Raw genomic sequence first — 15075 nt, forward strand, 5'->3', positions numbered from 1 at the left:
TGCTAACGTGACATATACACAAACGAGGAGCTGAGAACGGGCCTGACGTAACATTCAGAGTTATTCAAATAACTATTGCATAAATAACACGTTTATCAAACCACCTGTGTCACTCCAATTCATTAAATTCATCGATCGTCCTTTATGTAAACAATGCCACGTATGTGCTGTGCCCCTGACGTCGGACTCGTCGTGAGTTGCAGTTCTAATTATTCCACAGACCCATATAACGATATATAAAGTATATATAAAATAAATATCATATAACAACAATATTAACAAACCATCTGTGTCACTCCAAATCATGAAATCTATTTATCAAATTATTCGTCTTTTATGTCAACAATGCCGCGCGTGCGCCGCACAGATCTAGTATATAACTATTGTAGCTTTAACAAAGTACCAGGAAAGATGTGGGTTTGGTAAACGGCTTTTTATTTAACAAAACAAGAGTTCAACAAGCCAACAACTGCTGAACTGTAACGATAAAAACATATACAAGTTGCTATACAAAATAAAATATATCAAATAACTATAACATAAATAAGTTTTTAAAACCTTGTGTCACTCTAAATCATTAAATCCTTCAAACGTGGGGCCCTTCGTCATCTTCGTCATCCCGTGATCAAATCCTTTGTCCTTTATGTAAACAACCGCCGCGCCGCGCACGTCACTTGCAGATCAAATTACAGTAATCCCTTGCTACATCACGGTTCGTTTATCGCGGTTTCACTAGATCGCGGATTTTAAAATTTAACATATAAGTCGCTCCTGAGTATAAGTCACCCCCCCCCCCACCCAAACTATGAAAAAAAACACGACTTATAGTCCGAAAAATACAGTGTGCGTGTGTGTGTGTGTGTGTATATATATATATATATATATATATATATATATATATATGCATACACACACACACACACACACACACATATATTGTGTGTAGCTTAGTGTGACAGGGCATTCATCATAGTGGGTGAACATGTCAACATTACCAGCATGTAGAGGTTTTCCCAAAAATCTTGTGTCATGAGGCGGAAAAGAGCTAGGAAGGCCCATCCGAAGCTGTCGAAGCTGGTGTAACCATAGTTTGGATTTCTTCCAGCTTTCATGCACGTGTATCCCTCCGGGCAACGGCTGAGAGAGGCAGGCAGCAAGGCTTCAGAATGACACCCAAAGAGTTGTACAAAATATGTTGCTGGAAAATTTTTAAACCAGTAGTGCATCTCGCCAGATTGTAACATCTCAGCCAACTAAAGGATGAACTCTTTTTTTTTTTTTTGCAATTATTCTGAAAGAATGACAGAGGACTGAAAGTAAGAATATCCACACAATGTTAAGATATGTTTAACATTTTTAATTTGGTAGACAGAGATGGTCATCGTCCTTCGTCCCCGAGTTTCCTTCCCTGAGTTTTTATCAGTATTTCAGCCATGCCAACTCCATGTCTGCCAAACACTGTTGAGAACGGATTTACTGGTACCACATCACACGCTGTTGATGCACACCTGACATGCAAATAGACAATAAATAAATAAATAAAACTTCGTTGTAAACCTTGTGGTCCCGGAGACTGCAATGTCCTGTTTTTTTGGGGGTTTTTTTATCACCACGCTGTGCGCGTGTGTGTTGGGTTTGTCTTATTATTTTTTGGGGGGGCTGCCTGTCTGCTTGTGCTTCTGCTTGTGTAAGTAGAAAATATGTTCTCATGGTCGATTGCCTCTCGTCGACGAGGGACAGACTGGGGTCCACGTTGGTCAGGGATGGAAACTCAGGGACTGATGGTCGATGCACACCTCTGTTGGTAGGTGTCTACTTCTTGTTTCTGGCAAATTGAAATTGGCTTCGTTGGACTTTCGGCTGGTATCAAGCAACTTTTTGTGGATGAAGGATTTAGAATTCACATTTTAATTCTATGGCTATTCTCGTCACTGGCTTAAATACATCATGGGATTTGGCGTACCTTTGCGAAAATGAAAGTTAGACCCAAAATTGATACCAGACGAGTGCAGGGTGGTGGATGTACTAGAATAGGGGTGTCGAACTTATTTTTTTGCAGTCCACTTTGTAGATGCATCTTTCCTCAGATGGTCATTGTGACAGTGAAAGCAAATCAATGTTTAATCATCTCATCACATTATCACATATTCCTTCCATACATTTTCTATCTATACTACACACAAAAAAAGATAGATTACTTGCTTTGAAATCAAATGTCAACGATAGAAGTTTGTTCAGTTATTGTTTGTCACTGTAAAAATAAAAAAATAATGTAAAAATCAATGTTATTTATTCCACATGACAAACATTTTGGTACAGATTTTAGTGAGGGTCATGGAAGTGGACAGACATGATTTGCTTTCACGGGCCACATAAAGTGATGTTGCAGGCTGGACCTGGCCCCCAGGCCTTGACTCTGACACCTGTGTCCTAGAGGGGGGGCTGCGCCACTGTAAGAGTGGTCACAGCCAACTTCATTCACGGCCAATCAAAGTGACTCCTTTGATTCCCTTAAAAGGGGAAGTCAAGATAAAAATGCTCTTCACAATAATGGGCGTTTTTTTTTTTGTGTGTGTCCCCACTAGACTAAATACCATTTGCTTTCGACTCAAAATGACATCACAGGGCTCAAGTATTGAGCCAAACTTGTTTTCTTGGATCGGTCATGTGACATTCATAAGTACGGAATTTTTGCTTTAAGAATCTACCAAATACAACTTTGATCAGCTTCAAGATTGTTTTGGACCTTAAAGGTCAGCTCATTGCAGGCACATCAAGGAGGACTAAGTACAGATACTCACCCCGAGTCTGAGCTGTTCCCACATAGAAGAGCATCTATTTGGCCAGGCTGGAAGTAGAAATTTGCTGGAGAACAAAAAAAGAGTTGACATTGAGGCATTACAGTCACGATTTGTTTCTTGAATGTCCATCAATTCATTCAGACCTTTGGAGCAATTTCAGTTCAGCTTATTTAACATAAATTATTTTTGTGCCAAATTGACATAGTGTTTTTCTGTGGCGCCGCATTGGCTGAGTTACATGCATTAAGTCCACTGCAGCAGCTCTGAGACATCAGACACATATCCTGCCCTCTTTTACCACATACTGTTATTCATGATGTACGCATCCCAGTCGAAGCTGCCGTTGACCGGGTAGCTCTCAGTTATGTTGATGGGCCAAATGACACACTTGTGGCGCAGGTTGCCCATAAAGAGCTGCAGACCGATGAGTGCAAAGACACTGAGGCAGAAGACGGTCAGGATCATCACATCAGAAAGCTTCTTGACCGACTGGATGAGGGCACCCACGATGGTTTTCAGGCCTGAGGGGAAGGAGCCACGCAAAGAGAGCATATCGAGCAATGACGCATTCGGCAGATGTGAATCCTTCAACACTGCTTCTAATAGTGAGAATAGTCTGTTTTCAGGAAATGTCATAATCTCACGCACGATACAGCGATAGCGTCATCCATGATTTTTTTGAGAATATTTTGTTACATATAAGTACTGTCCCAACAATATCAATAATCTTGCAATTTAAACAGTGTGTAGAATATTTTGCCATCAAGTGGTAAGAACACACAATGACCTAAATTTGAAGTGCTTGCATTTTGAAGCACACACTACGGTGCTTCAGAGAGACCACACTTTCACAAGCCTACCACTAATTTCTTTAGAACGGGTGCATGCAAAATATTTCACAAACAACATCTAGTATTTCCTCCAAGTTAACCATCGAATTTGTGATTAAGTGAATGTCTTTGGGTATCCGTAGCAGAAAGATGGCGGTGAGACATATTAGCGTCCTGTACAATGAGGCGTGGCCCATGTGAAATAATGAATGATTACGAGACTCATGATTATATAAAAAAATATATATATTGTATTCATGTGATAGAATAAAATAGAAAGAATAAAAATTGAAAAATAAAAACATTTTACACACTGTCTCTTTGGAGAAGAAAATAAACTAACAGAATTAAACAAACAAAGATGGATGCATTCGGTGCAAAAGAGCATCCTGAACATACAGTTATAATTTAGGTCTTAAATATGTTTAAATATAGATTATATGTTTATTTATATCTCTAAACATCTTTAATCATCATAATGACAAATTACACACAACTGTAGAAACAAAATCAAATAAGAAATATCAAAGAGCCTTCCCACTCTTTTCAAAATGATTGTAGCAGAAGAATCGAGTGGCGTTTGAATTTCATTGCCAATCGTGCATGGCGTGAAAGAGAGGGGGAAGGCTGCAGAAAAGTGAGAGGAAAGCACGGAAGCACAACAAGGGCCATGAGACGGAAGCACAGGCAGGGGTCGGGTGGGGGCTGGGAAAAACATGCAGGTCATTTAAACTCCAAGGCTGAACAGGTAGCAATGGCATGTGGCTGCTTTGTTTGACCACCTGGTGTAGGTGTCACTATGTCATCTTTGTGCCACCCAGCAGTCTCTCTCGTCTACACTGATGACAATGTCACATTACCTTGGCATCCTCTGCAGCCAACGTTCACACTGGGCCAGCAGAAAGGAAGTTAGATATGGAAGCAGGATGACCCTCTTTTCATGCGTTAGCGCTGGCTTCACCTCTTCTATTACCTCTATACCTCTTATATTATGGTATAGTCACTGGCTTCACATAGTCTGGAGTTAGGTTTTTGTAGGCTAATCATGTTATTAAAGAAAAGGTTTTGATTGCGTGGGTTTTCTCCGGGTGCTCCGGTTTCCTCCCACATCCCAAAAACATGCTTGGTAGGCCGATTGAAGACTCTAAATAGTCCCTAGGTATGAGTGCGAGTGCGGATGGTTGTTCATCTCTGTGTGCCCTGCGATTGGCTGGCAACCGGTTCAGGGTGTCCCCCGCCTACTGCCCGATGACGGCTGGGATAGGCTCCAGCACGCCCGCGACCCCCGTGGGGACAAAGCGGTTCAGAAAATGAATGAATGAATGAACAATTTACTCAGTCATAAAATATACTTGCAAGATTCTATTTGTTGTTCGTTAATTTGTTTCTTTCTTTGTTTGTTTATTTTGGGCAGGTTGTTGTTGTCCCACTTTTAGCCTGAGTACAAAACTTTAAACTGTTAAACAGTTCCCAAAAAATGAAACGAGGGAGAATTTGGCCCAAAATTTTATTGTGTCCTTAGAGTGAAACTTTTGAATTGGGCTTGAGACTGATTTAAGGATTGAATTATTATAATTAATGGGTGTACTGTACAGAGAAACACTTTAGTGGTGCTTGATAAATGCAAGTAAATAGTATTTTCTAACATTATTTCCTAAAAATGAGATACCTATACAGTGATGCGCTTATATTTGAACTACAGCGTTTGTGTCTATACTTCAGTTTTAGTCATGCAGGTTTTCCATAAAGACTCTTTACAATTTTAAGAATTTAGTACAAAGATAGTTCATGAGATATCTTAACCAAATTTGTTTTATTATGGTTGTCAAAGTTTTTTTTCCTTGCTCCTTTAAAACACTTGTATATGAGCACCATTTACATCCCTATCCCACCGAGGGGCCAAAAATTGCGAGAGTTTTTAAAGGGACCAAATGTTGCGTTCTTGTCAAGGTTTAGCAGGATTTGTTCAGAATTACAAATATTTGCCAGACGTTTGGCTGTACTTTCGCTTGCAACAGGAAAAATCACTAAAACAATCGACGAACAACTAGCACAGGTTTGGCTAATGTTTTTTGAAGATTTGCAAGCTTGAACAAACTCTGGCGTGAACATGCATTTTGCTACCTTTGCCACCAGTCAAAAATGTTTGTCCTTTATGATTCATTATTTAAATACAGGCTAAGACGGTACTTCATAGCTTGCCTTGTTCTCTGTAGCATCTTCTCATCAATTTTGCAATATCTTTCAACAGCCAGAAACACACCATTTCAATCTGATGATGATGAACTTCAATATAAAACACTAATTACAATACAACAAATGTGGTTTTGATATCAAATGATTGTAAAAATCAAAACAAAAAAAAACAACGCTTAACGTTGTAAATTGACTTTATGGACACCCTGTATAATGTATACTGCACTCACCACAGTTACATCCGAGTCCCAGAACGCACCGCAATAGCAAAAGCCTAGGCACATTGATTCAAATAGTAACACTGCATGTAACTTTTTTCTTTGAGGTTTGGATATGATAAAACTTCAAAAATGTTTGGAGTGTTCTGAATGGTGCTAATTACAAGGTACTGAATAATTCATACTTTAAAGTTCAACAACTAAGATTGGTTCCTGACTTAAGTGATTCACTAATTCTAATTGATCCATACACAATTGGGACAAAAACATCAACAGTTTTAATGGTTGATGTACCTAAATGAATATCAAAGAGGTGGAAACATTATGCTTACAGGAACACAACTTCACTGCATTGAGTGGCCAATGAAAGCAGCCATGAACTGTGAAATCTTGGATAAAATCATCCTTTCCTTAGCGAGCTCAAGATCGAGATCCAGAATTTTGATGAGCCGAGACATATTGCCAGGGCAATGAATTAGTTGATTTAACGAGCATAGTGTCATAGAGTGGCCCAGACTCTAATACTTAATCCAATAGAAAAGGAGTAAAGGCCACCTTGCAATTTTGAAGCAGAAACCAAGAGTTAAAATTCCTAATGTGCAAACTTGGTGAACCAACTACAAGAATCTCATTACTATGTTAGCCAACATGTGTTTCTGCAACAAGTACTAATCTTACTGTATATGAGTTAAACCTTGGGACCAAATACTTACTTTAGTAAAGCAAACACACAACATTGTATCACTTTGATATTGTGGGTTTTTTCTGCGTATGCTATCTTTTATCAAAATCAATAAACAACCATAAACAATGTACACTTAATGTACACAATCAACAGGGATCCAATTTGCCCGAATGTATTACTTCATGAGACGATTAAAAAAAATGAATTGCATTGTTCAGTCTGGCCTACTTGTACTTACTTACTTTACAGACAACTAATATATATCTATGTAACCTATGGTATATAAATTGAAGAAAACAAAAGCAGTCTTGCATAAATGAGGCTGTCCAGAGGACGCATGATATCTGATCAACAACGTCCATTGACTGAAATGAGATTTTGGCTCAGAGTTTCTGATGAATATCGAAATGTTGTTCATGCATTCAGGGCATCTGCAACCCTCTACAACTAAGCGCACTGAGTACAACTAAGCGCACTGATTATTTTTCTTTCTGGGTTGCGTGACATCTGCTCAACAATGTCCATTGACTGACATAAGATTTTGGCTCAGAGTTACTGATGAATATCAAAATGTTCATGCATTGCATCTGCAACCCTGTACAACTGAGCACACTGATTATTTTTCTTTCTGGGTTGCATGACATCTGCTCAACAACGTCCATTGACTGTCATAAGATTTTGGCTCAGAGTTACTGATGAATATCAAAATGTTCATGCATTGCATCTGCAACCCTGTACAACTGAGCGCACTGATTATTTTTCTTTCTGGGTTGCATAGACCAGGGGGAGGGGAATCAATCAAGAAACTAAAAACTAAACAAAAAGGAGGAAAAATTAAACTGTCAGTGCCTTTTGTCAGCCAAGCTCTCAATAGATTAAGATTAGAAAAGCAAGTGACTGAGAAGCATCATGCAGCATAAAATATGTTGACAAACTAGGCTTGGCAGTCTTCATACATTAAGAATTTGGGCTTATGAGGGTAGATGATGATCATTTTTAGTTTTTATGTGCAACAACATTACTGAGTGACTTATTGTAATTGTCCTTTTTTGGGTCAATTTGAGAGACACCGTCATTATTATCCAGATAGACTAACTGATTGTTGGGAAAAAAAAGCTAAGCACGCTACAACCGTGTTAAGAGTTGGAGAAAAGGCATCTGCTTATTGAGCAGGAGTGGAGGTGGGGTCTCGGAAGTTGGGTCACAGCTGCAGTGAAAACCAGCCTCATAATGAGAGTGTTACTGGGGCAGGGAAAGAGTGCAGACACATTGGAAGGCCCTAGAGGAGACTGCAAAGCCTATCAAAAATGTATTAGTACCATTTTTGATAATTTTGGAGAATAAAAAGAACTATAAAATGTCTCTGTCCAATTGGTTTGCTGCTGCTTGAAAATCATAACCATAATCATAGTGAGTAGAAAAGAATGGGTGGGAGGATCAGCCTTAGTGTTTAAACGGAGTCTCACCTGGAATGACCGAGATAGTTTTCAATGCTCGGAGAACTCTGAACGTTCTCAGCGCAGATACATTGCCCAGGTCCACAAACTCTGTTATATATCTAGAACAGGGGAAGGATCACACACAGAACACACACGATGACCAAAAACAAACACGGCAAGAGCACAACACCAGCGCACCAGGAGGAAGAACAACGCCACTCACAGACCCTGTCCATGGAGGAAAAGAGTGGAAGGGAAAGAAAGGAGGACACACACACCTAACACTGACCCCGTCCATTCACCCCCACCCTGCCCAAAACTGTCTTACCTGGAATGACAGAAATTGTTTTCAATGCCCTCAACACTCTGAATGTGCGCAGAGCTGAGACATTGCCTAGGTTTACAAACTCTGTTATATACCTGCAGGATCAAACCACAGTTACAACAGCGGGTTATTTTCATGTGCACACATGAGCACAGGGAAAGTGTACAGGTGACAGGATCAACAGCAATGCAGTGCTGCAGCTCCACTTACGAGTTGTTCAAAATACAAGAACATCTTGAACACAATCAGGAAGAATACATGCAGAAAGACCATAAAACAATACTCACTGGCATATACATATGTATTATTAACCCTGTGTGAAAAATGAGTGTCATCGCTTCTTAGTAACTATGATCTTCTTCTGCGTCTCATCCTCAAGTTTATATTTTTCAAGTTAATATTTATTTATTTAATTATTTATTGATTGATTGATTGATAGGAGCGAATAAACGGCATTCCCATTCATTTCAATGGGAAAAGATGATTTGAAATACAGCATTTTCAGTTAAGAGCATGGTCATGAAACAAATTAAACTCGGAAGTCAAGGCACCATTCTAAGCTCATACAGAAAGAGGACGAAATGCACAATCAACCATCAGACTTGCCTCCAATTGACCTTTCGCTAACATCCACCTCAAAGAGATGTTTCCACTCTGAAGAGATATTACCTAATTCTTAAATGAGGAAATTTTAGATGCATATCCTTGAAGGGTTGAAGCTAAGACATACAGATGACAGCAAAAGCGAACATCGCTTTAAACACTGTTCCTCGGTGTTGGGACTAACGCCGTTAGAAGTCAATGTTATGCTATGTCTATGTTAATTGTTATAACGAAGCTACAGTTACTATCTGTGAAATGTAGTACCGATTTACCGTATTGGCCCGAATATAAGACGGTGTTTTTTGCATTGAAATAAGACTGAAAAAGTGGAGGTTGTCTTACATTCGGGGTCTAGACATTATACCCATTCACAACGCTAGATGGCGCCAGATATCTTTAAAACGAATGCTGAACTTAACTCCCCAGGCCAAAGCGAACCCCTGTCATGAAGAAGAAAAATAAAAATAGCAGTAGCACAAAGAAGAAAAATAAAAAATAGTGGTAAGAAAGAAAAGAGAAGAAAATAAGAGAAGAATTTCATAATTTTCTGTTATGAAAATGGAGAAACAATAGGTTTATTTACATTTTAAAAACCAGAAGCCATTCATTTAAGAATGTGATTGCACTTTAGTTTACTTGTTTAAATGTTCAGATATTAAGATGTGATAGACAGTTTTTGCACGATTTGAATGAGGCAAAATAACATGCTTTTTCGCTCGAATATATTGTTATGATCATTTGTTTCAGATGTATTGTAATTATTTTCTTATAAAAATTTAATTTGGTGTTCAAAAAGTCTTTCTTCAAACTTGCATCTTGAAAAAGAGGGGGTCGTTTTATAATCAGTAACGCGATCAGACCACACCTAGAGTCTTATATTCGGGCCAATACGGTATGCTGCGTGGGATGCGTCGATGCGCCACATTAAAACACTTCTACCTCTCTACGGACTAACTTGACTCGCTACGCCTCAAGCCAGCCAATCAGCTTCAAGGAATGTGTCACATGACATTCTGCGCAATGGTGAGCCAAAAACAAAACCATGATCATCGTCCATGCTCATCCCTCACTGTACAATACATACTTATTTTTACCTATACCGGGATAAAACAAAATGGGAGCAAGCTAGGGGACTTTGAGTGAGGAATTGGGCATACCCGGTATGTTTTACTTTTTTATTTGCTCGTTTTACAGCTGTTGGACTGTACGAAGACGCAACATTGTTTACATTACTATATAGCGCAGTAGCTTTCAACTGGTTTTGTCCAGGAGACCATCATTATTACCAAGAAGCAACTTTGGCGGAATATTATTTTATTTTACACCAAAGGAGGATAGACCTCTACAGGCTATTTATTTGCATCTGTATGCAAATCTGTATTATTTTGGGAATCTCACGAACATTTTACATAATTTGGAACGGTAAATTATTCACAAAATGTGCTGAAAAATAAATCAAGTCTAAATATAGAATCAATTTTATCATTAAAAATGTTACGAATATTTACCATATCCAATTTTGCTGACCACCTGCAATACCACCACGAACTACTAAAGGGCCACGGACCATCGGTTACAATCCCTGATACAGCGAATTGTCGGCCACTCCGTGCTGTCATTTTTTTTGCCGTGAAAAAATGGAAAAGTATACAGCGTGATCGTCCGGCTGAACAATTGTCCAGAAGTTGTGTGACAATTATTTATTTTATGCTTATTTTACATTGTTGTTCAATAAATATAAAGTAAAATGAAGTACGTGTCTGTGCTGTTCTACTTTATACAACTGTATTGACAACTGCTCAAAAGAAAGAATTATTTTACATCATTGAATGTTTTATTTTCAAGTAATTAACTTTCCCTTGTGACTAATTACATTTATGAAGGAGTACCGGAATTTTCGGACTATAAGTCGCTCCGGAGTATCAGTCGCACCAGCCATAAAATGCACAATAAAGTGAAAAAAAAACATATAAGTCGCACCGGAGTATAAGTCGCACTTTTGGGGCAAATTTATTTGTCAAAATCCAACACCAAAAACAGACATGAACCAGCAACAACAGGCTAAACGATACGGTATGCTAACGTGACATATACACAAACGAGGAGCTGAGAACGGGCCTGACGTAACATTCAGAGTTATTCAAGTAAAAATTACATAAATAACACATTTATCAAACCATCTGTGTCCAATTCATTAAACGAATTCATTCATCCAATTCATTCATTAGAACGGGCCTGACGTAACATTCAGAGTTATTCAAGTAAGAATTACATAAATAACACGTTAATCAAACCATCTGTGTCACTCCAATTCATTAAATCCATCGATCGTGCTTTATGTAAACAATGCCTAAATGACGTCAGACCCATTGTAAGTTGCATTTCTAATTTTTCCACAGACCCATATAACGATATATAAAGTATATTTCAAATAACTGTCATATTACAACAATATTATCAAACCATCTGTGTCACTCCAAATCATTAAATCCATCGATCAAATTCCTCGTTCTGTATGTCAACAACACCGCGTGTGCGCTGCAGAGATCCAGTATATAACTATATTGTAGCGTTAACAAAGTACCAGGAAAGACGTGGGTTTGGTAAACGGCTCTTTATTTAACAAAACACGAGTTCAACGAGCCAACAACTACTGAACTTCCAGCCACGGAAGTGGAAGAGAACTCCATAGAATAGGAGCGGGCGTGCGTAAAAGCCATGTCCGAGCCCCATCCACCGACCCCGGTCAGCCACCCGGCCGAGCGCCGGCCCCCAACTTCCATCCACGGAGGTGAAAGAGACCTCCCGTCGAGAAGGACCGGGTGTGTGTAAAAGCCATAATAGTTTTTCAAACCTTCTGTGTCACTCCAAATCATTAAATCCTCCAAACTGTTCGTCCTCCATGTCACTTACAAAGACGCTAATGATGCCAGTAGTACGTGGAATGATGCTATTAAATGGGAAATAAAAATGGTAAATTATGATGTTGAATAAAATAATTATTAAAATGATGTGTTAAAATTGAATGAATAAAAAATGAATGAATAAAAAATAACGGCCAAGTGAGATTCAAACCCACTCGGCAAAATGACAAGTGTTGAATGTGCGATTCTCTACTTACTGAGCTAAATAGTGACTTACTATTGAAGCGGTGGAATAATGCCAAATCCTGAGGAATAAAATGATTAAAAATAAAAATGGTAAATTATGATGATGATGTTGAATGAAATAAATTATTAAAATGCTATTTTTAAATTAAAATTAAATGAATAAATAAATGAATGAATAAAAAATAAATAATTAGTGTTGATGCGGTGGAATGATGCTATTAAACGAGAAATACATATGGTAAATTGCTGATGATGTTGACTGAAATAAATAATTAAAATGATGTTTTTAAATTAAAATTAAATGAATAAATAAATGAATGAATAAAAAATGAGTAAAGGAAAGAAATCATGATAAAAGTTGTCAGATGTCAGATTCGAACTCACTCGGGAACATGGCTCGTGTTGAATGTGCCATAAAGATGAATGGGGGATTTTAAGGCACAAATTTGCTAATTATGCAAAAACGGTAAATGTTATGAACAAATAAAATGGTAGCAATCATGCCGTGAATTTTTGGAACGTGTGAAAGTTGGAATGGGGTGAATCGGTTAAAGTATGTGGGAGTAGTTAGGTGTCAAAAAAGTGGGAGGAATATAAAAGTAGAATAACAATAGTGTGAAGGCCTTCGCCTTCACACTAATTACCTTTTGGAAAGGTAACTAGAAATTGTAAATACAGTCATCCCTCCTACTTCGCGGCTTCAACTATCGCGGCTTCGCTGTATCGCGGGTTTTCAAAAATAAATTAATGATTTTATCGCAGAAATTTCATCATTTCACGAGGTTTCGCGGCCACTTGAGTTTCTTCATTTTCCTTTAATAATGATAGCTTATGTTTAAAAGTCGTTTTCTTGTTTTGAAATGAATAAATTAAAGAGTCAGTACAGTATACTTTATCGTCACATGTGACTTCAGGGCGTTCTCTCTGTTGTATATTTAGATGTTGTATATTTTGGACTAACTCATGTTCCGTAGTGGGAAAACCCCGGATGTGGGAGGGGGAGCTTCGGGGACGTTCAGTGTTGTGATGTACGGCCAGTGAACTGACTGTGATGAAAGGAATAAAGCAGTATCCATCACGTCGTTGTCCGAACCATGCTTGCTACATCAGAACCTGGAAAATAGTAAAGATATAACACTCTCCACCGGCGGTGGCCTTCATCTGGACATAGCAATACACTGTTAGTCTCGTCGCTAAGGCATGAATGCGGAGCGCACAGTCCATTGATATGAAAGTCCCCTAGCAGCGAGCTGGTTGATGTCAGCGATAAAAATAGAATATCTTTCAAGAATAGCTAAAAAAAATCTAGTTTCTATTTCGCGGAAATTCCCATTTCGCGGGTGGGTCTGGAACGTAACCCCCGCGAAGTAGGAGGGATTACTGTAATTACATTTTGGAAGTAATTTCCCCAACACTAGTGTTCCTTTTCCTTTTACTCTTTCAGTCATTTATTCCAGAGCAAAACTCAATAGAGCTGAACAAAAGTCACAATTAGGAGCACTTAGCCATAGTATCTAATTCTGATGCTGGAAGCATAAGATATAAGAGGCTGAAGGAATGGGGTCGAAATACAAAAAGTCCTACCTAGCTACAAAAACAGATATGCTCAAACTTCATTGTATAAAGTACATAAGCAGACAAGTATATTCACATATTAAATCAATAAAAGAAACATTTCAAGCATATAATTAGACCTACACACCAAACCAATAAAGGAGACATAACTAGACATTTTTATATATAGTAATGACATGATCTGATATGGCCCTAACCTGGCCAAAGATGATCGCCAAGGCCGAAAGACGAAAAAGAAAACAACAGCCCACACACACACATCGAATCGCCCATAATCTGCACCCAACCCTACAGAACCAGCTCTCACCGAACCAGCTCAACTCCCATGGAATTAAACTCACCCCACACCGACATGTGCAACTAAATATAAGCTGACCAAAGAACCTTGAACGTTGCCTTTTTCTGAATGGAGACTTTCTGCTCTTGGGCATGGTCGCACGAAAGGCCCAGCGCTGTACTGTGCTTTCTTGAAAACAGAGCTTTCTTAACAAGAATTGTGAGTGAACTCAACCAACCTGTGTAAATCTAATTTGCCGTGAGGCACGGATAGCGCGCTTCCCAAATTGTGGACCAAATCCAACTAAATCCGCGAAGGGCCATCCATCCGTCCATCTATCCATCAAGTCAATAACAGGGCAAACTTAGATGAACAACCATTCACACACACTTACGGGCTCAACTGGCCTAAAACGCGTGTTTTTAAAATGCTCCAGGCGGAACAAAACTCACCACCTCTACAATGTGAGGTGCTAACCAGTGATCCACCGTCCCACCCTATATAAGATGCTTCCTATGAATTTACATGAACTACATCAACAAATGTTGGCTTTCAACCTCTCTCAACAACTAGTGTTGACCTGCAGGCTACTCAAGCACATATTTTACCCACAATTAAATCGTGTGTGTCTGTGTGTGTGTGTGTGTGTGTGTGTGTGTGTGTGTGTGTGTGTGTGTGTGTGTGTGTGTGTGTGTGTGTGTGTGTGTGTGTGTGTGTGTGTGTGTAAAGTCCTAATGATCATCGTCACACACACATCTGGGTGTGGTGAAATTTGTCCTCTGCATTTAACCCACCCCCATGTGATTTTGATCCATTCCCTGGGGGAGAGGGGAGCAGTGAGCAGCAGCGGTGCCGCGCTCAGGAATCATTTGGTGATCTAACCCCCCAATTCCTACCCTTAATGCTGAGTGCCAAGCAGGGAGGGAATGGGTTCCATTTTTATAGTCTTTGGTATGACCCGGCCGGGGTTTGAACCCACAACCTTCCAGTCTCAGGGAGGACACTCTTCTACTAGG

At 39.1% G+C, this 15075-nt stretch overlaps 1 protein-coding gene across 3 annotated transcripts in view; it reads right to left on the reverse strand.

Annotated features, from left to right (window-relative positions):
- Positions 1 to 15075, reverse strand: part of LOC147061357 (sodium channel protein type 8 subunit alpha-like) — a 120148-nt gene that overhangs the window by 68349 nt on the left and 36724 nt on the right. For all 3 annotated transcript variants that reach the window (XM_085922571.1, XM_085922577.1, XM_085922563.1), the window contains exons 6-9: positions 8197 to 8288; positions 3107 to 3322; positions 2802 to 2865; positions 996 to 1137 (exon numbers count right to left, since the gene is read on the reverse strand). In XM_085922571.1, the coding sequence (XP_085778697.1) occupies positions 996 to 1137; positions 2802 to 2865; positions 3107 to 3322; positions 8197 to 8288 (514 nt within the window). The remainder of the gene's footprint in view (positions 1 to 995; positions 1138 to 2801; positions 2866 to 3106; positions 3323 to 8196; positions 8289 to 15075) is intronic.

Source organism: Syngnathus leptorhynchus, chromosome 1 (assembly GCF_054491065.1).
Source record: "Syngnathus leptorhynchus isolate UIUO chromosome 1, UIUO_Slep, whole genome shotgun sequence".
In the NCBI taxonomy this organism is placed as follows: Eukaryota; Metazoa; Chordata; class Actinopteri; order Syngnathiformes; family Syngnathidae; genus Syngnathus; species Syngnathus leptorhynchus.